The sequence below is a fragment of the Hyaena hyaena genome, unplaced genomic scaffold, assembly GCF_003009895.1.
Source record: "Hyaena hyaena isolate Hyena2069 unplaced genomic scaffold, ASM300989v1 scaffold_738, whole genome shotgun sequence".
Taxonomy (NCBI): Eukaryota; Metazoa; Chordata; class Mammalia; order Carnivora; family Hyaenidae; genus Hyaena; species Hyaena hyaena.
The window spans coordinates 761,212-787,956 of record NW_024081374.1 but is presented as its reverse complement, the minus strand read 5'-3'; the positions used below and the strand labels follow the sequence as shown (position 1 = coordinate 787,956).

Genomic DNA, 26,745 nt, shown 5'->3' with positions numbered 1-26,745 from the left:
TTTGTCGAAGTTGTTCTGCTTGTAATTGAGACTTGTATAAGTGGGAAGGGGAAAATATGGCTAATCACATAATCAGTAGATATGTGTTTTTACACGTTATTTGGGGGAAAAAAGAGTAAAATATGCTGCTATAGAATTTGTTGATGGTGTAACTGAAGTGGAATGAAAAGTAAATATAACACCTTCTAATTACATTTTCTATTTTTAAACAATGTTTTATAGGATTCAGAATATTCTGAGTTTATCACTTCATTAGAATGTCTGAATATATATAAAATTTCAAGTCTGGAAAATTCTTGATTGTAGAAAACAAAATGTCTTACACCATGGAGCAAACTAGTCTTAGCTTCCTTAGAGACTTAGATAAAATATTGTGTTAGTAACTTGAGGAAATGCTCTTGCCAAAATACAGACATCTGTTAGGATAGTGACCTGGGATGTGAATAAAAATCATAAGCACATGGCTTCAGAATTGGAAAGAACTGCAGAGACTGTCCTTAGAATAAAGAAATGGAGATCTCATAAATGTAACACTAAATAAGATAGACTTTGGAAAAAACCCAAGGTTGCCAAAGTGGCAGATCTATGCTCTTTCTATATACCGTGTTGCTTTTTTAAAGTCATCGTGGCTACTAGCAAGCCCTTTTCTTATAAAGCAACAACATGCTCCTGGGTCAGGTAATGCTTTTGTTAACTGTCTGCTAACCATCCTCGCTGAGAAAAGTGATACTTACAGAAGATTGTTTGAAGGTTATACAGTCCATCCACTTCTCTAAGTACTCTAAAGTCTTTCCTTGGATTAAATTGGGCCATGAGAAAGCTATATACTTGGACCATATTAGCTTAGCTCCTTGAAGAATTGCCTTCACTGAGTTGTATGTTAATGTAATGCCTTCAGCTTTTATTGAAGGGGACTACAAGAAACATCAATATGAAATTCATTACTGCATTTATTGGGAAAATGTTGACATTACTTTCAACAGTACCCAGCTTTCCCTAATATAAAACCCATATGATATTGTTTTAAAGAATTCAATGTAGGAAAATATTTTCTCTAAGAAAATTTATGCTTCCATTTTTTTCTTAAAAATAGTAGTAACTCCCCCCACCCTACGGTTTACTCTGGTAGCCAAGAAGCTCAGAATTTAAAGCTCTACTCCTCTCACTATGGACTATAGCTAATATTCTGGCCCAAACGGTGGACATATTTGCATTCTATTTTCCTTCATCCTGATATCCTACTTCTATTTATATTTTATTTTGTAATAGTCTAAGTACATGCATTCTTTTGGTAAACTGCCTGAAATGCTTTTGGAAGAAGGCAGGATGTTGAAAAATGCAAATAAATTAAGAAAAAACTTGAAATGTGATGTTTTCTATGAATTGCATGGAGTGAATCACAAAACAATGGCATATTTCATGTTAGTTTGGATACTATGTTGCTAAGTCTTTTTTTAAAAAAAATTAACATTTATTTATTTTTGAGAGAGAGAGAGACAGAGAGACAGAGTGTGAGTGGGGGAGGAGCAGAGAGAATGGGAGACAGAGAATCTGAAGCAGGCTCCAGGCTCTGAGCTGTCAACACAGAGCCCAACACAGGGCTCGAATCCATGCACCATGAGATCGTGACCTGAGCTAAATTTGGTGGCTTAACCAACTGAGCCACCCAGTTCCCCCAAATAAGTCTGTGTTTTAAGTAATTTAATATCTAATGTGTTTCCAGAGAATATGCTTTTCTTGGTTAGTGTGGAACCATTGACTCAGATTTAGAAATGGAATCAATATCAAGAGATAAAAGTTACTTATTTTTTAAATTTAATTCAAATAAATTGTGTGTTAACTATAATGCCAGGTAATAGCAGAGAAAATGATAAGTGTGACAATACTATTATCCTCTTAGATCATTATATCATAAAATTGTGTTCCTAACACGATTGTGTTCCTAACACAATTTTATGATAAGAGTATAATATGGTAAGGTCACACAAAAGGAATTTGTGTCAGGTACTGTAGACAGATAATAGGGGGTGTTAATTAGATTCATTTAGAAAGATTCAATATTAAATAAAATCAGATGGATATTAAGAAATAAGTAGGAATTCCTCAGTTAGAGAAGGAAGAAGGGGCATTTAGTAAGAGGGATCTAAAGTCATGGAGATGTGTAGCAGCATGGATATTTGGGGAAGTTTATAATGGCTAGAGGAAGAATATGAGCATAACTTCAGATCTGTGTTCAATCTTGGATGTACCACTTAACTAGATGTGATCTTGAGTAAGTAACTTTATGTGATCATTCCTATGGTTTCTCATTTTTTTTTCCTTATTGTATTTATTATTTATTTATTTGAGGGAGGGATAGAGTATGAATGGGGGAGGGGGAGAGAGAGAGGGAGAGAGAATCCCAAGCAGGCTCTGCCCCATCAGTGAAGAGCCCAATGTGGAACTTGAACTTGTGAGTCAGTGAGATAATGACTCGAGTCGAAACCAAGAGTTGGATGCCTAGCCAACAGAGCAGCCCACATGTCCCTTTAGTTTCTCATTTCTAATAGAGAGAGTCCGAGGCACATGGTGGTAATGCACAATGAATTAACAATAGTAATTTTCTTATTATTCAACATGTAAACAAACATATGGAAAGCTATGTACTTGGACGATATTAGCTAACCAACTTGAATAATTCATTAAAGAGTTCAACAATTAATATTAAGATTTCAACAACTTATTAAAGAGCTGAGGGGCGCCTGGGTGGCTTAGTCGGTTAAGGGTCCGACTTCCGCTTAGGTCATGATCTCGCGGTTCGTGGGTTCGAGCCCCGCGTCGGGCTCTGTGCTGACTGCCAGCTCAGAGCCTGGAGCCTGTTTCAGAGTCTGTGATTCCCTCTCTCTCTGACCCTCCCCTGCTCACACTGTCTCTCTCTCTCTCTCTCCTAGAAATAAATAAAAACATAAAAAAAAAAGAGCTGAAAAATGAAATGATCAGATTTTTAGAAAGATGATCCTAAGACTAATGTAGAGAATGGATTAGAGGGAGACATGATTAGAGATAGTGAGAAATAAAGAGACTCAAAATAAAAGATAGCAAGGGCATAGTCCATGCCGAAGACAAGAAAATAGGCATCATGTGATGACACTTTAGATGTTAAGGGGTATTTCCAAGTTGTTGATATATAAGATTAGGTTTTGCCATGATTAAAGAAAGTAAATGTGGGCAAGGGAAAGATACAAAATCAATTTAGAAAGTTTTATCTTTGTTTTATTTTTTTTTGAAAAATAATATGTAAAGATTGAGATAGTAGAGTCATGTAGAAATGCCTAGGGAATAGATTGGATATATGATCCTAGAACTTAAAAGAAAGGTATGGGGTACAGTTATAGATAATAACTATGGAAGGTGAGATAAAGGCATGAGCTAACTAACCAATATATCCAAGACCCAGTTCAAAGAGCCAATGGTGAATGATTTATTGAAATAAACACGGTCATGTTATAATGATCAGTGAAGGAGATGAGGCATTATATACCATTACAAATTGTAATAAAGGATGTAATGCAAAAAATAAGGGTACTATACATACTTAAATGGGACTGAATCATTAGGGGGTTGCAGGGTTCACAAATTTCCTGAAGATTGACATTTGTGCCAAAGATGAGTAGGATTATCTATTTGGGGACAGTAAATGGGTGGACACTGCATAGTGTTGCAGATATTCCCACAAATATTATGAGTACAACCCTTAAAGTGAGAATCACATAGTGAATAGTAAAAACAAAAACAATAAAATAAGATCCAATGACTATCTTTGGGGATAAACAAAAGCAGATGTTAGGGAGACTGTATCTACTCTGAACTTGGGCAGGGACTCTTGGAATGGAATGAATAGGTGGGTGCCAAGCTTTGAGGGCAGTAAGTTGATATTCTAAGGCTTATTTTAAAGAAATGCTGCTGACTTGCGCCTGAAATGGAGCTCTGAAGCACAATATTCAAGGGTTGAATGGAGATCCCCTGAGGAAAATGAAAATTATTATCTGATTTGAAAATGTGGAGGTTATTGGTGTTCTTCTGTTACAGGGCAATAAATGGAAAGGAAATCAGATTACAGTGGGCTGAAAATTAAATTGAAAGTGAGAACATAGTCATTGTAGCAAGACTTTCAAAAAGCTTGAATGGAGAAAAAGATGGCAGAATCTGAGGGTGGTGGGAATGGGTGACACAGGCTTTAGAGAGAGTTTTGTTTCTGCCTCTATGGTAAATGAAACATATTAAGCATACTCTTTAACTGAAAAGAAGGAGGCAGCTGTAAAGGAGAAGATGGCTTTGATGAATTGAGAAGAAAATAATAACTGATGGCTTCAAGGTTGAGAAAATAACAAGAAAGAAAGAGATCAAGAGGTGGAGTGGAAGAATTAGTCTTAGGCAAGTGGAAGAATGTTGGATAGGAGGGAAGATTCCAGAAGAACTTGGGGAATTTCATAAGATACGTTCTGTGTATGGAAAGGAATAACAACTGGAATTGGAACAGTTGATCCAGCACTACAATTTTAGAGTGACAGGATTTTGTAATCTAGATTCACACCTGAGGCTCAAAGTGGTGTAACATCATGTCCAAGATCACAAGGCATCGTAGGCTATGTCTTCTAGCAGAGGGCTCAAATATAGCTTGAATATGAGTTGAGTGGATTTATGTATTTGCAAAAACTAACTTTAAGATCACCAGAGTGTAATCTACATATAAATTGTATATTAAATACATATTTCTTTTTTTAAATATATCCTAGTGGTATGTATCTTTGAGTCATTATTCTTATGATGCAAATTAATATTTGACAGTTTACAACTGTTTAAGAACTATTCATAGGCTCTTTTAGTTAACAGGCCATTTAGCTGCATTTACTTATGATATCAACTTCAAAACCAGAGCTTGTTCTAGTCTGATAAAACTGGAAAGGACACCAATATGGGCAGTGGAGAAAAATTCTGTAATTCAAGTAAATTATCATTTTCCAATTAAAAATAAAACCTAAGGAAAACTAAAGCAGAGGAGGCTGAAAGTAGACTGCACTGAAATCATTTTTCAGGCAGATGTGCCACTACTGCTACTGTGCATTCTGCCTGATTTCCTTTCACTCCTAAGGATGTGGTTATTTCCAAGCTAGGTTTAAGGAGCAACTCCCAAAATTAATTTGAATTGGGTTGAGTACCCACTGCTAAATTCACCATTGTAAAATTTTAAAATTCTTTCCATGAAGGCAAAGAAGTTTTCTCATTGGTGTTACATGTGCAGACTTCATAAAAGAAACTCATTGATTATTCAACCAAAAAATTCTTAAGTGCCTACCTAGTAAGTGGCTGTCTTTGTGCTTGGCACGCCTTGCTACGGAAAGGTGAGTAAGAACAAGCAACGTGCCTGATACAATGTTCCCTTTAACTTAACTGCTGAATTTCAACTTAGAACTGAAATAATATAAAATTTGTTAGCTGTTTTCCTGCAGATCAGATGGGAACAGCAATGATTTTGTCCTAGATTTATCTTTGCTCTGTGTGATTTGATATGTGGTTTAACTTCAATCCAGCCTTCCTCAGTACTAGGTTACTGCTTTCAGAATGCATCATCAAGAATGCAATTTTGCATTTCTAGGTACTTCTATTTTCCAAGTTCAGGGATAAAGTATTTTATTTGATATGCTAAATCAGTGTCAATTTGATTGGCAACCTCATCACATTAAAAATGACATATCAATGAATATCTATATGGAGTATTTATACCACAAACCACCATTTATCTTTGGTGACATATTTATAAACATGTCTGGCATTTATTAACGCTTCTGGCATTTCATCTTCAAAAAAAGTTAGTATGAAAGTGCATGTGTAACCAATATAACTAAAAAGAAGTAAATGCATAGATAACAATGAAAAAGCAGTACATTATATGGAAAATGAAAACATAAATCAATAATAAAATGTAATGGAAATACCGAAATAAACTAGAAGTTAAGCATAAAAAACTAATTACATTCTCTCTAATATTTACTCAGTGGCTGTCAGTATGCAAAACATTGCTTATAAAATGAAATAAACCAGTACTTATTAAAACTTACACAGTTTACAAAATTAGAAAAAAAAGCAAGACTTTAAGTTGTAACATCAACTGTTTATATGTTTAAATTGCAATATGGTCCTAAAAGTGAAAAAAAAATATATTTAAATAACTGACAAAGAAGTAAAATCATCAAGTATGTTATTCCAAATTTACTGGAAGAAGGATTTTAATAGATATATTGCTAAAAATAAAAGCCTTCCAAGTAGAACCTAACTATTAAGAATACTTCATATCTCATTGTGATACAGCCAAAACTTCCTCTTAATGCAGATGAATAATAATCCATTAAATAAGAAAGGGAACAGATGTTATATTAATGCTCAAAACTTCCACTAGCTTTAGTACTTGAAACCTAAAAATGGACACCAATAATTCCCAAAGAAATTACCCTTAAAAACAAGTAATTCTCATAGACTACATGAGCAACTTAAAATTTCTAAGCCTTCCAGAACCTAAGTACTTATTTCATACACCATGTAAGAGATAACAATGGTGACTGAACCTTTCTATCCAAGCATTAGCAATGGGGGTATGTGAAGAGTAACTCAATCCACTGATAGGGCCTGAGATTCTACAACAGGTGAAGTTAAAGGTCACGTTCTTTTCCAAATCTCTTTATTATAAAGCAGTGTGGTACTTAAGAGCATGAACTTCATGGGCAGATCTGCAGTCACACAGAGCTACTAACCAGTTTTGTGAGCTTGCGCAAGTAAATGACTTCACTAAGCCTTAGTCCCTTCATCAGACAAGTGAGAATTAAAAAGAGACGCTAGTCATAAAGTTGTAAAGATTACATGATAGAACATATGTAAAAAAACTTAGCACAGTGACTGACACACAGTCAGAGCTCAGCAGATGCTAGGGAGTGGTTTCAACAGAAATACTACTACAACAAGCACTCCTAAAGGATTTCAGGCAAAAGCATACTTTAAAAGATATCTGTATGACTCATATATATATATATATATATATACATATATATATACATATATATGTATATATATATATACATAATTTACATTTGAATGTTTTAATGTCAATTTTTAGGAACTTATTTGTTACAAACTAAATCTGTTGGGGAATTCTCACTTACCTTGTCATTGACTACACTCTTCCCATCCCAAGCCCATCCTCTTTTGGTGAAGTAGTTAACAGTTGCAAATTCAATTAGGGCAGAGAACACAAATGCGTAACAAACGGCAATAAACCAATCCATTGCGGTTGCATAAGCCACTTTGGGGAGGGAGTTCCGAGCACTGATGCTTAGAGTTGTCATTGTTAGAACGGTTGTTACTCCTGCAGAAAGACAGGAACCAAAAACATCAACAGAAACAAGAGAGCAGTGGAAATATTCTTTTTTTCAAAGCAACTTTCAAAACTACTCTATCCACTTAAAAAAAAATGGAAGAACAGTGCAAAGTTAATTATCACAAATGGCTGTTGTAATTCTTGAAGTAATAACTCTAAAATGGTTTCAGTTTGCATTTTTATTGGGATAAATCTCTTTTTTCTCTTTTTAATACTGTTAAGATTACAAAAGTTGGTGATAAGTGAAGTAGAATTTCCTAGGAGGAAAATAGGTACTTTAAATTGATCCATTGTGCATTAACATTATTTTTTTAAAAATCCCACACAAAGCCTCATATGAATGTATTCATCATTTATTTAAAACATGCTAAGCAATGGACCAATCATTCATACCAGTGATCACAATGGAATTATGATTAAGAAGTTCTTCATTCTAAGTATAGCTACCTAAATATGAAATTAATTCTGGATTGCTTAGCATCGTGAGGACATCATTTCTTTCATAATGAAGCTTAGATTCTGTAGAAAATAAAACAAGCAACTAAACCCTAAATCTTATAAAATGCAAATCATTGCATTTAAGGAATATTTTTGCCTCTGTTCATTTAAAAAATAATTTGGTTCCTTTCACTGTAAAGCTTTTCTGCCAGTAGTCAGGGAAGTCATAATGATTAAGTAAAAAAGAAAGCAATAACTCAGGAGGTAACTGCAACATCAGCCGTCAAATGTCTGCAATTACCTGTTTGATCAGAGATCCAATAGAAGTTTAATAATGTACATAGGGTATACATTAAGTTAAAAGAGATTTAAAATGTTAATGAAATGTTCATTCATATGCTAAAGTTGTATTGTATTGTATTTTTTGTTTTCCCTTAGGATAAATACAGCACCTTTTTCTTCTCATCTACAATAGAGTTAGTAATTCAAAATAGCAATAATTCTTTGATCATGAGTGAATGTGTCTAGGAATATGATGGTACTAGCAGGGGAAAAAAATAGAAAAGTCCTTGACCTGCTACTAAGTCAATATTAAAAAACACATTTACAGGAATGCATTGCCCTTTCATGCCTCAAAGTGAAAGGATTTAGACTGTGAAGATATATTCCTTTGAGAACTGGGTACAGAAGAATAAATAAATAGAAAACAAGACAGATACAATCACATATATCCACAACCAAAACCACATCTTCCCCAGCCCATGTGCTTGCACAAATGCATGTGTGCACACACGTGTACACACACAAATACAAAACAAATGATAAATCAATATATGAAAATATATTTAACTTCCTTAGCAATTAAGGAAATATAAACAAAGTGATAATAAGATGACTTTTTAAAACAATATAGTCACCAAAGTGTTAGCAAACTTCAAAAGATTTATACTATGGTAGTGTTGGAGAGGATGTAGGGACATCCTTTCTGAATACGGATTACAAATTGGTGTCAAATCTAAGAAGCTGTTGTCTAATTCAAGGTCATAAAGATTTAGGGGCACCTGGGTAGCTCAGTCAGTTAAGCATGCAACTTCAGCTCAGGTCATGATCTTGTGGTTCCTGGGTTCAAGCTCTGCACTGGGCTCTGTGCTGGTAGCTCAGAGCCTGGAGCCTGCTTCATATTCTGGGTTTCCCTCTCTGCCCATCCCCTGCTCACAGCTGTCTCTCCCTCTCTCAAAAATAAACATTAAGTTTTTTTTTAAATTTAAATGCATTTTAGGTATTTTATTTTTTAAAAAATTTACTGTTTTATTTTTCAGAGAGAGAGAAAGAGAGAGAATGAATGGGGGAGGGGCAGGGATATGGATCTATAGAGGTTTACTGTTTTTTCCCCTTGTTATTTCTTTGTCTGTTTTTGGTTTTCTTGGTATAATGACCCCATAGAATTAGTCAAGAAGGTCCCTCACTTCTGTTTTCAAAGTTTGAGAAACAATGGTGTTAAATCTTCTTTCAATGTTTGGTAAAATTTACCAGCAAAGTCATCTGGCCTTGGACTTTTATTAATATTTTGTTGTTACTGCTCACTTCATGGCTTTACTTGCTATAGATTTGTTGAGACTCTTGAGTCATTTTTGGTGATTTGTTGTTTCTAGGAATTGGTCCATTTATTCTACGTTCCTAATTTGGGGGCATACAATGGTTCAGATTCCCTTAAAATCTTTTTCATTTCCATAAGGTCAGTTGTACCCTCTGACTTCCTAAATTTAACATTTTGAGATTTCTCTTTTATTTTTTTGTTCAATCTAGCTATAGGCTTGTCAATTCTGTGGATCTTTACAGTTGTGCATTGATTTTCTCTGTTATGTCTATTCTCTATTCCATTGATCTCTCCTCGAATTTCTATTAATTCCCTTATTCTTGCTTTGGGTTGTGTTTGCTTTTATTTTCTATTTTTAAGGTGGATGGTTAGATTATTGATTTGACATCTTTTTAAACATTTTTTAATTGTGGTGTTGTTTACAGCTGTATGTTTCTCTCTGAGAACTGCTTTGTTGTATCTCACAAGTCATAGTATGGTGTATTTTCATTTCCACCATCCTAAATTTTTTTTCTAATTTCACCTGTGATTTCTTCTTTCATCCAATGGTTATTTATAAGTTTCTTATTTAATTTCTATGTATTTATACCTTTTCAAATTTCTTCTGTTACTGATTTTTAATTTCATGCCATGGGGTCAGAGGACACACTTTATATGATTTCAGTCTTTAAATGTATTGGGACTTGATTGTGGCTCAGCATAGAGTTGGACTGTGTTTTGATTTTTGTTTTCTAGCCATTCTTCTATTCTCTGCATTTTAATTGGTTAAGTTTAATCCATTCACATATAACATAATTACAGCTAAGGAAGAAGATAACTTCTGTCACTTTCTACAGGTATTTTATCTTCTTATTCTTCAATTCCTCCATCACTTCTTCTTTTTACATTAAGTAGATATTTTCTAGTGTACCATTTTAATTCCTTTAACTTCTTTTATTTTTCTTTTACTATATGTGTTTGAGTTATTTTCTTAAGGTGTGCCCTGGAGGTTCAAATGTATAGCAATCTAGTTTGCATTAATACCAAGCAAATATCAATAGTATACAGAAAACTGTTCTTCTACAGCTCCATGCACTCTTTTATGCTATTATCACAAATTATTTCTCCATACATTTTGTGCCCATCAATGCAGATGTACAATTATTGTTTTGTGCCATTGTCTTCCAAAACTGAAACAAGGGACTGACCAATAAAAAATATATTTAAACTGCCATTTATATTCACCTGATACTATTTATTTCTTCTTGTGGAGTTGAGTTATTGTTCAGTTCCTTACATGTCTGCCTCAAGGGCTCTTTTTAGCATTCCTTGTATGAAGGTTCTGCCAATGACAAATTCACTTGATTTTTGTTTTTACTGTGATCATAACTTCTAAAGAATAGTTGTGATGGATATAGAATTTTGACTGACAACTTTTTTTTTTTTCCTGTGGAGCCTTTTATTGCGATATCCTGCTGCCTGCCTTCTGCCCTCCACACTTTCTCAGGATTAGTTAGCTGTTAATCATATTGAGGGTCCTTTCTACGTGACAGCATTTTTCTCTTGCCAGTCTCAAGATTCTTTGTGTTTCCAGTTTGATTCTGATGTGTCTAGTTGTCTTTGAGCTTATTCTATTGCTAGTTTATTGAGCTTTTGCAATGTGATTAGTATTTTTCATTAAATTTGAAAGTTTGGGGCCATGATTTCTTCATATATATATTTAACCCTTCTTTCCTCTTCTCCATGACTACCCTTATACATACATTGATATGCTTGATAATGTACAACAGACCTTAGGCTCTTTTATTTTCTCTTTCTGTTCCTCATACTCAATAATCTTATTTGACCTATCTCTGAGTTCACGGATTCTTTCTTCTGATTGCTTCAATCTAGTGAGTTTCTCTAGTGAACTTTTCATTTCAGTAATAGTACTTTAGAACGACAGAATTTCTATTTGCTTCCTTTTTATAATTTCTATCTACTGATATTCTCTGTTTAATAAGACATCATAATTATACTTTTCTTTCATTCATTAGTCATGGCTTCCTAGCTCTGCTATTTTATCTAACATAGCTTATTTAAAGTCTTTATCTACTTAGTGCAATTGTACTTTTCATTAGGTATAATTTCTTTTTTTCCCTATGAGTAGTCTAAATTTTCTTTTTTTATTTGCATACTTCACATTTTTTTGTTGTATCCTGGACATTTTGAATATTAATGTGGCAATTCTGGAAATCATATTCTTGCCCTGTCTAGAGTTTGTTGTTAATTGCTGCTTATGGTATTTGTTGTTGCTTATTTAGTGACCTTTCTTTTTTAATGTTCATTTATTTTTGAGGGAGAGAGAGAGAGATATAGCATGCCTGCAGGGGACAGGCAGAGAGAAAAGGAGAGAGAGAATCCCAAGCAGGATCCGCCCTGTCAGGGCAGAGCCTGACATAGGGCTCGAACTCATGAACACTTGAGATCATGACCTGAGCCAAAATAAAGAGTTGTACACTTAACCAACTGAGCTACCCAGGTGCCTCTAATAACTTTTCCTAGCTAATTCTGTAAAGTCTGATTCTTTTTGTTTGGGGCCATTGAGTTCTCTGGGATTCTGTTTGTTTATTTTAGTGTAGTGGCCATCTGATGATTAGCAGTTTTCCTTAAATACCTGGAACCAAAAAACTTCCTCAGTCTTTGTCAAGTGGCTCTATGTGTCGGTTGGGGTAGGTCTTCAAATTTCAGCCAGGTAGTTTACAATTCTACTTTAGCATACACTTTCTGCTTCTTAGGGCTTAAGAGGTGAAAATGTCAGGCCTTTTTGGGTCTTTATTGAGTGTTCACAAAGCTCTGTGTATGCACGTGGGCTTTTAGATTCTAAAATACATGTCAGTGCTTTGAAACCACTTTTGTACAATTCATTCCTTAGCCTTTCCTCTCAAACTTCTTGTTTGTTCCAAATGTCATCCTTCACCTCAGGCAGAAGCAATGAAACATCTGCCTGTAAATACTTTCAGTGGCATCTCCTTGGTAGCAACTTTTGCACTAGGGGAATTCTGAGTTAGGTAATATACAAAGACAAGCCTTTTGCAAATGTCTTCTAGGGAGGCACCATAAAGTGATGATAATACCTTCTGAATGGGCTCCATTTCCTCACCCTCATACCAGGAGGCTTTTATTTGGAATTTCTTACTCCACCATTTTTGCTGGTATCTACCCGGAGCCCCGGCAATTCTTCTAGATGGGGCAAGGCAGTATAAAATATGAGTTAACCATGTTGTTATATCTTCAGATGGCCTCACAGTCACATGGCCTAGGTCTGAATTCTGGATCCACTATTTGCTGTTCTTCTGTGACTTAGAGCAAGTTCCTCAATGATTACTTTCCTCAAATACAAAACAGAATTATAAACTCTACCTTCTTCAGAGGTATGTTGTGAAGGTTAAGTACGCATTTGGCACAAAATCTGGCACATTAGAAGTATTCAGTAAATGTTAGCTATTTTAATTCTTCTTTTTTTGTTATCACTACTGCTATTATTAGAAATCTATCTTACTGAAATGACAACAGAAAATATAAAGTGATAAATGATACACAAGGCTTTTCACATGAACACATCTTGTAAAAGTAAAAAGGTGGCAAATATTGGCATATTCATTGATTGGAAAATAGTTTAATAATTTGTTGATTACCTACACTAGTAATATCACAACAATATTCCAAAGAGTAAAGTAGAGCTGTTAATTCGTTGCAAATATATCTACAATACATTTTGCTTAAAAATAGTTCATGACTCAATTTTCATGAAAATACATGTACTTGGATTTGTGTATCAATACAGACCCTGCATTAGCTTAGTAAATAAAAACTAAAATTAAAAAGGACACTTCAGTTACCATTTCAGGGAAGAAGGTAATATGTGGTTTGGATGGATAAAATATAAAATGGACTTGTGACTGATTTTTTATTGTTTCATTTCTTTGATATTTTCTAGAAAAACATGAAAGAATAAAATGTGTAAGGATACCATCTAAGATGGTATTATTAGTTATTTTGGGGAATTAATATTGGAGGGAACGCATTTTTTTCTTTTTTCCATTTTTTCTACAGTGAACTTGCCTTGCTTTTGTGATAAGACAAAACAACCCAAGAATTTTAATTTAAACAAGGGATACTCAAGTGTGAATTTCTGGGAATGATTGATCGTAACATTAATGCTGACTGATTTAAAGAAGATTAATCAAAAATATAAAGTTCAAATTATGGCAAACCGCAAATTTAACTATGACTCTAATTCTACGCTGCTATTTTAAAAGTAGATTTGGGTTCAGTCATTCAAACTACTAAAACATTAGAGCAATTCAATGAGTCTACTATGAGGCTATTTTTCACCATAATCAAATCTTCCCTATATCTAATTTTTTTTTTCATTCGATTGGGTAATCTTGATTAAAATTGGTAACACTGACTATGAGTTTCTACCTCTTTCCCTCCTTCCCCTTTTTTCTTTTCACTGGAAGGCTGTGATTCTCATATGCCAGCTTTTCTGTCTGTTAGTTTAGCCTTGCCTGCTCCCATCACACTATAAATACAAGATCCGGGCGTTAAATAAAGAGGTGCACTGACTGGAAAGCTCAGAGACCTTCCACATGCCTGTCCACCAACAATGGGCATTTTTCTATACCTACTAAGGGCTCCAAAAATGAATGTTCCCACATTTCTTCACCAGACTATCTCTTTCTTTATCTCTTCTGTGTGACTGCCATAACTCCATGCTTCCTTGGGGGACTTAAGTTTCTTTTTCAGTAAAATAAAAGGCAAATATCTTAAAGTGCTTTTAGCACTAAAATTCTATGTATGTATGTGAAATATATGTAAACATTTCCCACACACAGACAATATCTGACATGCAGCTCTTTGATATTCTGGTTTTATTTGATGTTAATATTTCTTATAAGGTATAAGTGCCAAGACCTCAACTCATAGGAGCTGAGCAAATAGTGTCAAAGTAAAGGAACACTAAGTGTTGGCTGCAAATATGTGCTGAGAGAATAAAATCAAATCAGGGGGAGTGATTTCAGCATAGAGACTGACACTGTGGGCTCCATGGACAGGTGCCAAATCTTAATTTTGTGACCCTGGGGGAAATTCCCTAGCCCCATGGTTCCACAGTATCTTCATTTGTGAAGTGAAGATTAAGAATAGTGTTTTCTTATAATTATGATATAGTGATCAAATGAATTACTGCATGTAAAGCAGCGTCTCTATTATAAAAAGATACTTCAGTGCATGTGCAGAAAAATATTGCCCTGAAAACACAGTCAAGATAGAGTTAAATCAGAGAAATGAAATAAAATGAAATGAAACAAAATAAATACAATACAATACAATCCCCCTTTAGATTTTTATCCACATCAAATGTTGTGTGTGAGTGTTTGTGGTTGGGGTGTAGGATGGAAGTCTTGGAAACCAAACAGTCACAACTGCAACAGAATACAAATGTAAAATTGTGTGATACCACCTGCTGGTTACTGGTAGAAATGGCAGAAACAAACAAACAAAAAAACCCCAAAAAACAAAAACAAAACCCCAGACACTCTGAAAACAAAAGTGCTAGATTTTTTTAACACTACAAATAGAATAATATATGCACTATAAGGTTATAATGTTATTTTATTTCATTTTTAAGGCTGCAATTTTAACTCACAACTGTACTACATCTGAATGATAAAAACATTGAAACTGTGTTAGGCACAGAAATGAGAACTTAGATAACAAATCTTGTCATAAAACCTAATTAATTCAAACTCCACTAAGTTAAAATTTGTGAGAATTTAGAAGCCATCAATTATAATCCAGAAGAAAATGTGTGAAAGGGGACGTCTAGTGTACAGAATATTGTGAAAGATTATATATTTTTTTCTTTTTGCTTACCTGAATGTACCCTGGACTTAATACATTTAAAACTCATATCCCTCTCCCCAGTCCTTTTCTTCCTGAAGCCCTTTTCTCAGAAAAAAAAAAAAAAAAAAAGGCCCCTATGACCTACAGGAAGCCGTTTTCATATCCGAGGTTGAAGCTTCAGTGACCTATTTCCTCAGTTTGGGTAATCTGTCAGTCTAGGTAACATATTATTTCCTCTACCTAGGATCTTTTCCTTCTTACTCATTCCTCTGTTTGAAGAACATCTAATTCTTATTCCTTCCCTAAGTACATTACTGAGTGCCTACTAAATGCCAGGTATTTTTGCAAGCTCTGGGAACATACCAATGAACACAAGTGCAAAGATTCCTGCACCTGGGAGCGCACCCTCTGCGAATGCTTATGTACACAGCGCAGTCTGCTTATTCTGCAGGATTTCACCCCTAAAGGTGCTTGTGACCTGGTCCTACTGATAGCTCCATCAAATTATGTCCTTCTTGAACTTTCTGTTGGCTTACATGACTGTATCCTTCCAGGAAACCACATGGAGTAGAGCCTTGTTCATCCCCAAGATAAAAGGGTGCTCAGCAGAGAGTAGGAGGTCATTAAATAGCTTTTAAATGAATTAATAAATATTTACTGAAACGACTTCTCCAATGATCTGCAACTGATAAGCATTAACTTATTAGGATGATTGCAAGGAATCTATTCCTTCTTTTGTAACACAAGTAAGCATTTAGTCCTCGTTTTGTGCTGCACATGGTAGAGCTGTGAATGGAATGTGAGCAAAACCAAAAAAAAGATAAAAGTTAAAAATATATTTTTTAAAAGAGCACAGAGTAACCTAACATCATAACTAGGCAAAGGTCTATGATGAACTGTAATCAAGTGATCTACCTAGTCTGGAAATTTGAGGTAGGCTTCGCAAAAAAAATAAGGGGAAAAGTTAAAGCAGTCATCAGGCAAGGGATGATAATACTAGACTGGGGTAAGAACATGCATAGGAAGCCAAGGACATAAGGAAAGCATTTAAGAGACATAGAAAGAAGCCTGGAAGGCAGGAAAACAGATCAGAGATTCATGGACAATGAGGCTCGAGGGGGAGGCAAGAGTCAGATAATTCAGAACCTGTTGGATGGTGTTAAGGTCATAAAACTTTCAAGAGCAATGGGAAACCATTATACTGTTCATTTTAAGCAAGGTAATGTCATGATCACTTCTTATGTAAGATCACTCCTTTTGATTCTTAGAGCTTCCAGTTCTTTACTTACGTTACTGATCTCTTCCATGTTGTTTACTTTTTCCATCAGAGACATTAACTGATTTAACAGATTAATCCTAGATATTTTTAATTCCTTGTCTAATCATTCCAACATCTCTGTCATAACTGAGTCTGGTTCTGCGGTCTGCTTTTCCCCTTTCAACTGTTTTGATTTTTTTTTTTCTTTTGGCATGACTTCTAATTTTTTTCATCTGTCCTCCCACCATCAAGTTTTATTGAGATATAATTTATACACATGGCTGATACTGTTTCACTGAAATTTGACAATGTTCATTTGGGTAACAGGAACTGAGATAAGCAGCTATTTAGTGCAGGATTTATGTTAGTCTAGCTGTAGGGTGGTTGTGTTTAATGTTTGCTATCATTATAGGTGTCACGGGATCCAAGTTCCTTTTGTGTTTTTGTTGTGGTTTCCCCTCTTGACTTTGAATTTCTCAAAGTACTCTTCCTCCCAGAGAGTCTGTCTTCATATCTTTCTGCTAAAAGCTATTGCTATGCCACTCCTGGAGCTTTGCTTGTGTGGTAGGAAGGTGTAAGGAAGGGGGGCTGTTCTATAATCTTCTGATTGAATCTCCGTCTTCCAGTGGGCCTGTGTGTTAGGCTGTAATCTTCACAAGTGTGTCTCCTCTGGTACAGTTTTATTCCCCATTCTCCTTGTTCTCTTCCCTGGCTGCGGCATGCCCAATCTATTTCCTTGAGGTTCTCATTTCTGTTGACAGTGTTTCATGAGTTCACACCCCTTAGATGAGGCAGTGAGGTTAGAGGGGCTGGAGTGTGAGGAATGTCCACCTATTGGCTGGGACGAGGCTCTGGCCAGTCCCTTCCCCTGGACATGGCTTCCATTATGGATAAGGCTCTGAGTGTATGTCAAAATGATTCTTCTTTCTTGCTTCTTATTCTGCCACAGTAGTCAGGAAAGCATATTTCTCAGCTCTTTACCTTGAGAATCTGGTGGGATTCCTCGAGGTAATGCCCATGAACCTGTTGGACTCCACCATGAAACTCTGGCCTTAGGAGCTCCTCACTGTTATACTTGTCCATACTCCAGCTCCAGCAATTCATCAGAATGAGCATGTAAGTGCCTCTACCAATGTGTGATGCTTTAGTAGCATCTCTTTCAGGTTAAAAAAAAAATCTTAGCTGCATCTCTCTGAATGTGCCTGCCTCTTCACAATTTGCGATGACACTTTGCCTGTCACCTTGATTCTCTTACACATACAATAAAAGTCTTTAATTTTCAGTTTGCTCAGCTTTTTCTTGTTGCAAGGATGAGAGTGACAACTTGCAAGCTCTTCACATGTCAGTGCTGAAGCCTGAAGCCCAGGATCTTGATTTTAATACATGATTTTTTTTATAACTTCCCATGTTATTAGTCAGATGTCTATATTTTTTCTACTTCTGAATTTCTGGTTGTGTTCTGGGCAGTTGAGTTTAACAGATAATCAGAAACACCGGGGAATATTTAGCAATCAATATAATATAGGCAACCTTCTGGAACTGATGTCAGGAGATGCCTGATAGTCATAAGGCAAATTCACAAATCTCTGAATTTGGCCAGCATAATTAAATTTGAAACATCGATGCTCTGACAGTTCACTGTGTTCCTGCTAAATGAATGTTAAAAGGGGAACTTTGAAAGCATATAAACATGAATCAAAATGAATTATAATATGAGAGTATTGCTGTATTTACATCATTTTAAAATTACTTGTGGAAAACAGGAAAATTCAAGAAAAACCAAGTTTTTAATCCTCTATACCTAATTTATTCAATTAGCTTACCTAATACTCCATTCCCCAACAAACACACACATTAACGTCTTGATTGTATTTTTGGGAAAAGTGTTACTTATGAAATCTGGCCAATTATTTAATTCTTTAACCATAAGCAAACTCAAAATTATATTTTAAGATTGAAAGGAAGAAGAAAGTTCATACAGTAATGTTACTAACCCTAATTTAACATCAATATACACTATTAAATTAGTAGTATGTTAAAACCTCCATAGATACAGACTAAAATTTATTTGCAACCATGATGAATAAAATAGTACATACATGATAATGTATATGAGTATTCAGGGACTCTGGGGAATCAGTAATAAATCCTCAAGCTATGAGGATCAGTTAATATTCCAAATGTGGGTTAAGTGCTCCTTCCATGTTACCAGACAGTGCACCTGCATATTTCTAGAACATAACATATCATATTTCCCCTCCCATCTCCTCAAACAGACTGTAACCTCTGTGAAGAGTAGGGATTATATCTTTCTTGTTTACCTTGTGTCTGAACAGTGTGACATAGTACCTGGCACATATTTTTGCATTGAATGAATAAATATAGTTTATGAAGCAAATATACCTATATGTTTGGATATAGACATGGAAATGAGTGCCTATGACTGTGTGTGTTTGGAGTTAAATATATCAATACATAAAAATAGCCTAATGCCAGATATTTTTTTTTCCAGAATTCAATTACTAGGAAAATGGATGCTTTGTAATATTTAAGATTAGAGAGTATGTATGATCATTGCAACAGAGTTTTTTATAAACATTTTATGTGTTCAATAACCTCATTCAAAATATTGTATATATAATAGTGTGTATGTAGTATATAGAGAATATTTGGTATATAGTGTGGATATATAAATACATATACATACATATATATAATATTAAACACATATTAATAAGTTAACCTTAGTTAAACCTTAGAAAGTTATTAAGCTAAGCATCAAGGCATCCAAGGACATTTTTTTCCATTTTTAAGGTATTGCCCATATTCTGGAAGTTGGAGAGGGCTTGCCAACACTTGATCTGCATTCCAGCAAACAAAAGGGGAAAGGAGGAGAGCCGTATCCACTCACTTTGTGGGCATGCTTCTGAGCCTAAGACTACAAATGGAAGATTATACATCTAATTTTTGCTCCTATGTATTTGAGAACTAGTTATACAACTACATCAAGCAATAAGAGAGGCAAAGAAAGGTAGTCCTGATTTGGTGTACACTGATAGAATCAAGATTTCTAGTATTCTGTAAGTTATTAAAAGACAATCATCTCTGACAGATGTATACCTGTGACTGTCCAGAAATTTTCCTATGAAAATTTGGGAAAGGAAGAAAGGAGTGTTTTGTACTGACCCTCTAACATGTCCTAATACCTGATAAATACAACTAAACTGAACAGACATACATTGGCCTCCTGCTATCCATGTGCTGGCTGTGCAAATAAAGCTTCAAGACAGCTCCAGGGCCCACTTCCAAACAGTGCAGTCCCATCTAAGGAGAGACTCCACAGTTACCAGTATTCCATGAACATTCCGTCTTTTAACTACTCTTCCATTCTCTTTGTAGCTGTCCTTTACCACTGGTCACTTAATTGTTCATATTCCACAAAGCAACATGCTGCTCTCCTAGTCTTTTTATGTTACTCCTCTTTCTTGACAATATCATTTGTTCCTATTTCCTAAGCCATATCATGAAGATCTTCAAGAATATATCTCATGAACCCTAGTCCCAAATATCTGAACATTTCCTGAATATCTCCACATGGACTCAATAAAAATTTATTGAATCTTCTAAATGACACTGATTTCTTCATTAAAAATGTATTTAGTCTACTACATGCCTGTCACTTCATTAAATATGACTATATAAAAAACATGAATTAAATGCTCAAGGAGAATATAACCTACTAGAAGGTGCAGATAAGTGATAGAGATGTTACACAGACAGTAGAGCAAATTATGGAAAAGGTTTCGGGTGCTCTAAGACTCCCTCTGGATACCTATTCATATTCTGGAGTAAGAGGAGGTTTCCAGGAAGTAGCAATACATAAAAGGAGATTTGAAAAGTCTGGGGAATATGTTTAGAGAAGGAAAAACATGTTCCTAGGTCTGATGTAGGTCAACATAGCAAAAGGAGGGGTCATAGTGGGTTAGGCTAGGGAGGTCTCACACAGATGTAATCATGGTGAAACTTTCCATCAGTGGCTGCAATGCAGAGCCACAGAAAGGATTCATGCAGGAGAGAGTTATATAACTGAATTTGAGCTTCAGAAAGATCACTTTTGCTGCACTGTGTAGAATGGAATGAAGGAAGGTAGACGAGGGGCAAGGAGAGCAGAGAAAACGTTGCTAGTAATCTGACACACAGGAGTCCAACAGAAATCTCAAATTTTAAGCCATCACAACTGAACCAAAATCTATGATGTCTTCCATAATTCTCTGTTGTAGGGAAAAACAGTACATTTATCTAGTCACTCAGTTGGAATCTAGGGGTTTTCTGCAATGCCTACATCCCTCAAACCCTTCAGACCCACCAGGTCCTGCACATCAGCCCTCCTTAGTGTCCACGTCTCGTCTGTAACTCTCTCCCCACCAATATCCATTATCCTGTTTTATGCCTTTATCATTTCTCACCCAGATGATGTCAATTATCTCTTAATCACCTTGTATCATTCATACCATTTCAATCTTTTTATTTGATATTCCCTATAAGACTCTTCTCCAAGTTCAAATATGTCAATTTTACTCCCTTGCTAAAACACCCTTCAAGCAGTTTCCATGCAGTTTCCATGGCTTTTGCATAGGATGTAAGGCTGTACAGGAACTGTCCTCCACCTGTCTAACCACCCTTACAAATAAAGGAATCCTATACCTAAGATAAACCCATCAATAATTTATTGTTTTCCATATGCTTCACGTTGCTTTTGATGACTACGTGCCCTCTGTTTAGAATATGTTCTTTCCCATCATACTAAATTAGAGGCTTGACTTGATTTTTCTTCCTTGTGGGCTTCTCTAGGTCTTCTTCCTCAGATATAATAGTTTCCTCTTTTTGCTCTTACCTTATTTTAACATATTTCTTTCTTGACACCCATAATCCTTTACTTCACTTACTTATTTACACGTCTGTCTCATTCCTCCACACTCTGAGCTGCTTGTGGGCATGTGACTCAGTCTGTCTTTTTAAAATGCTGTCACCTAACTCAGAATCTGGCAATAGTGAATACTCATTATCTGTTGGTTCACTGGTTGAAAGAACAACAAACACTGAACAGTAACAGCGGTGGACCATATTTGTAGTTGTTTAAGAAGTAAAATACAAGTTAAGAATTGAGTAAGCTTTAAAATAAAATGTAAGTTTAATCAGAACATTGTAATATAAATGTGATGTAAAGATAGTATAAATCTTGTGCACACAAGTCTCATAATCTTATATTACTCCAGAAAGGACAATAAAAAGTGTCACTTAGAAGCACCTACTACAGGTATTATCATCATACTCATTTGTGGTTGAGGAGACTGAGGTTAAATGAGTTTAACTGAAGTTCATAGTATGATCAAGTAGGGGTAGTGGGATACAAAACTCGCAGTCTGTCTCAAAAGCCCATGCTACTAAATTACACTGCCTAAGCTATAAATAGAATCCTCTTTCAAAGTCAATTGTATGTCCATATCATGTAATTTTCAAGATCATGAATTCTAACACTTGCATTTTACTGCTGAAGCCCCTAAGATCTTAAGAAATTTTAAAGTTATATCATGCATTAGAGTATTTACATTGCTTGAGCAGTGGCTATGCACAGAGAAATGTGCACTAAAATCAGGCAAGAGTTTGGATTCTGCTTCTACCACAGCAGCTAGGTGACTTTGCTAAGCTTTGATCCCTCCCCCATCTGCAAAATGGAAATGGTCTTGTTTATGGATTTGGGAGGATGGTACAAGCATAGACACAGAATTGTTCAACAAATATTAAATTCTCCCTTCCCTCTCTCTCAGCCTCAGTGACTTTATCTCTAAAATGGGAATTATGTATTTTATATGCTTGAACGTTAAATGATATAAGCAAATGCCTCTTTTGGAACCTGTCAGACAAAGGGTGCTAGCTTCTCTGTTATTTCTGAGTTTATGAAGGCCCCCAAGGTATGAATAAAGAAGCTAAGAATCTAAACCAAGGATGCAAGAGTACCATCTAGTGGTGGTTTAAGTAAAATCAAAAGACACACTTGCTGGGATGAGCCTGGGTGTTACATGGAAACCAACTTGACAACAAACTATGAAAGAAAAAAAAAAAGACAAAAAAAGTGAATCGAAAGTCAGCACCCACAGGGACACTGTTGTAGTTTGGGTAGTTTAAGTTTATTTTAGCTCCTAGAAATTTCCAGACACTTGATTTATTGTCAGTGATTTCTAAAAGGTTATGATTCAGCTCTTTGATTAGGCATATTTTGATAGCCTTTTGCTGTAACATGGGTTTAGGAGTGTCATTATGACTTAAGACCAGTGTCTTGTAAGAATCATCCACCAATCATAATTTATTATATTTGAGTGGTGATTTCTAAGAAACCGAGCATGGTTCACATCTAAGCACAAACAGTATCGGGGATGATGTAGGAATTCTGGATGAAAGTAAGACTGGATCTAAAAATGGTTGAATATAGCCGGCCACGAGGACCGCTCTGAGATCTCTGCACCTCTACTTCATTACCTAAGAAATAAGAATCTAGTCTGCGGTCACTGTAAATGTCGCAGTAATTGTTTTGGGCAGCAAAATTCGTATGTCTGTGTTCCTCCCAAATTCATATGTTGGAATCTAATCCCCAGTGTTACCAAGGGGTAACTCTGGGAGGTGATTTGGTCATAAAAGTGGAGCCTTCATGAATGGGATCAGTGCCCTTATAAGAAGCAGCCAGAAAGCTAAACTCTCTCTTTCGGCCAAGTAAGGACATAATGAGAGGTCGACAGTCCATACCTGAGGAGAGGTTCCTCACCAGAACCCCATCATGCTGGCATCCAGATCCCAAACTTCTAGCCTCCCAAGCCGTGTGAAATAAATTTCTATTGTCTCTGAAAGCCACCCAGTCTGTGTACTTTATTGAAGCAGCCTGAACTAAAACAGTAATATTCTGATTTCATGAGTTTAAAAGAAAATAATATATTCAATATGATGACAACAAGGCAATGAGAGAACAGGAGACTGCATCAAACACTATCCTGTATAAACTCTCCATTATTTTCAAATCTTTTTACTATTTCAGCCTTGTAATTGCATTGCCATAAAATGCAGAGTGACTATTCAAATGTTAATAGTGTTGGTGACTTCTTATAGCTCCCTGAGGTGATTTAGCTGGGGAGATAGTATGTTATTTGTGATGAATAATGCATTATTAAAAAAATTTTATCACAAAAAGTCACCCAAGTGGAAATCATTTCCTTGAAAGATTAGTATATTTTTTTGAGAGATCAAAAACTAGGGATAAATACCCACTCAAAATTTTGCTCTAGTGAAACTAAATATTTAATGACCCAAACCTGTGTGAACAGTAAAATACTCAGAGTATAAAAGTCATTAGTTTCCATTTTGTTATTGCAAAGCTTAAGGGAAGAAACCAAAATTGTATTTACAAAAAATTTAAAATAAAAAGCCCTCCTTTTGAAACACCTGAGTTCTCTCTCATATGTACTATAAGGACATCAGCTTTCATGGATGAGCTCAGAGAAAAAGTAAATTATAGAAAAATGGTTTCATAGACTGCAGTCAAAAGCAGTAATCAAATTCTTCACCTAGAATTAAACAGAAGTTTCTAATGACTATGGTGATGTTATTTTAAGGAGCTAATACTTTTGAAGACCTGGGTTAACCCAGTTAATTTTGCTTAAAATTCCAGAATATGACACCTGGAGGGGCGGAACTTTGAAAAGCCATTTAATATATTAGATGCTGTGCCATAATCAGATTGCATCAACTCTGGGGCAAGGACTAGGGCAAGCAAGGTATGTGAAATAACTTAATAAGTAACTGCTGATACTAACAGTTAACTGGCAAATTCAAATCTGAAGGTTCGCCTCAAGTTCTGATCTATGTTTAGTAAGCCTGACTCTCAAACAGAAATTACCTCTGTATGAAGAAATCACCTAGGATATTTCTGACTTCAGGCTCTAAAAGAAAAAGGGAAAAGAAGGAAAAAGTAGTTTCACAGCCTAACAGTGCAGTAGAAAATGTGAAAGCATTGGAATCAGAGAGCTGTAAGGTCAAATTCTTTGTTACTGACCTGCTGTCTGATAATGAAATAGTAGCTTATATCTCCAGGTTTCAATGTTCTTGTCTGAAAGGGGGGATAATTACTTTCCTATCTGGAGTTGTGGTTTTTGTTTTCTTTTCAGAATTAAATAATGAGTAAATCTGAAGTGCCTAAGAAAGTATATGAGGGACCAGAAAGTATGCAATAAATGCTATTATATTTTTCCTCATTATTATGATTACATAGATTTCGAGGTAGACAATGGGATAGGAATACCTGCCCTCATGATTTGGATGGTTATAACTCTATTGGTGATATTTATACACCCTGGACAAAATCTACAACTTAAAAGAAGCCAGACAAAACCACAGGATATACTTTTAATTCTTTTCCCGTGCCCTTACTAATAATTCACTCTCATCAATCAAGCTTAACCAGGCCACCTAGATTCCCAAAACAGCTTCTAAATCTGCCTCTAGACTAGAACTAGCAAAGCTTTCTAATTTTCCTTGCCATGGTTTATTAATGTATTTTGCCTCAGTCACTTTCCTAATTGGCAGTGGCTGACTGGGATGCGTCTCTGACAGCGGGAAGGAGGGCGGCTGGTGGGCTGGCAGCTTGCTGATTAGCATGTGCTGCCTTGTGCCAAAGTCAATTCTGGGCTGCCAGGTGTGCCTCCTGTTAGCTCTCCGCAGCCCAAGCCTTGTGGAAGACGGGGATCTGGGATGCGTTTTGCAGAGACTGCTTCTGTCCTGCTCAGGCTTTTCTTTCATTGGTATCAATTCCTGTTACCACCCAGGCATTCTACTTCCTCTGCCACCTTCTTGCTACTTTCCATTTAAAACCATCTATGTCTCCTTCCAAGGCTGCGCCAAGTGACTTTCTGATTTTCTCTCTTTGTTTTTCCTTAAATTTTTTCAGCTTTACTGAGGCATAAATTGACAAATACTATTATAACATATTTAAAATGTACCATGTGATGAATTGCTATACATTGTGAAATCCCCACCATAGTTAATTAATAGACCCATCACCTCACATATTTATTTACCTTTTCCCCTCTCTTCGGGGGAAAACACTGAGTTCTAGTCTCTTAGTAAATACCAGTACAATACAGTATTATCAACCACCATGTTATACATTAGACCTTCAACCCTTATTCATCTTATAATGACAGTTTGTGCCCTCCTACTAGTCTTTGCCTATTTCCCCCACCCTCCAGCCCCTGCCAGCCATCACTCCGCTCTGTTTCTGTGAGTTCAACATTCTCTCTCTTTGCTTTTGATTGTCTAGTTCATGTGGAATGTTCTTTCCTATCTCTTCACAGCTTCATCATAGGCTGCAAATTCCTATGTCCATAGGAACTAGGCAGGGAAAATACACAGGCAGAGTGGGCAACAGTGAGTAGTGAGTAGTAGGGTCGGTGGCAGACTAGAGACTGCATGTCCGAAGGGGCTGTTGCTACTCAGTTCCCGTTCAGTGTTGCCACGCAAGAAAAGGACTCCTCTTTTACCAAATTTTCTGATTTTTTACAATCACCCTTCTTTAAACAATGAAAATGACTGAAGCATCTATATATATAAATATGTGCCCACCATTAAATATACATATATTAAGATAATAAAAGATATAGTATATGCAAAAATCTATTTATCCATCTATCTACCATCTTTTATGTCCTATGTAACTCTATGGTATTCAGCAGCTGGTTCAGATAAAGTGAAAGAAATGGTCTTGTATACGAATATGGGAAGTAGTTGAAACCTTACAGAACTGGAGATTATAAGCTCTGGCCAAAGGAATTTGAATTCAAGAAAGAAACACACACACACACACACACACACACACACACACCATTTGGATTCAAAGAACCTTCTACAGTATCCTTGGTTCTCAGAAAATACCCAAAGTTGCTCTTTGTTAAATACATAAAGCAATAAAAGTATAGGTTTACTTTTAAGACTTAGAAACCCTGTGCATATACTGGTTCATGGATCCTCTCAGCACTACTATGAGGGAGAAGGCACACATTTTACATCCATTTACAGTGGAGAAAATGGTGTTTAGGGAGGCTCCACACTTGCTTAATCTAGAAGCAGAGACAG

At 35.7% G+C, this 26,745-nt stretch overlaps 1 protein-coding gene across 2 annotated transcripts in view; it reads right to left on the bottom strand.

Moving 5' to 3' along the window:
- GABRA2 (gamma-aminobutyric acid type A receptor subunit alpha2) overlaps positions 1–26,745 on the bottom strand; it is a 127,201-nt gene that overhangs the window by 6,973 nt on the left and 93,483 nt on the right. Inside the window, exon 9 of one of the 2 annotated variants that reach the window (XM_039218183.1) lies at positions 7,194–7,396. In XM_039218183.1, the coding sequence (XP_039074114.1) occupies positions 7,194–7,396 (203 nt within the window). Of the gene's footprint in view, positions 1–7,189; positions 7,397–26,745 lie in introns of both variants that reach the window. The other variant, XM_039218184.1, reaches the window with a different exon arrangement.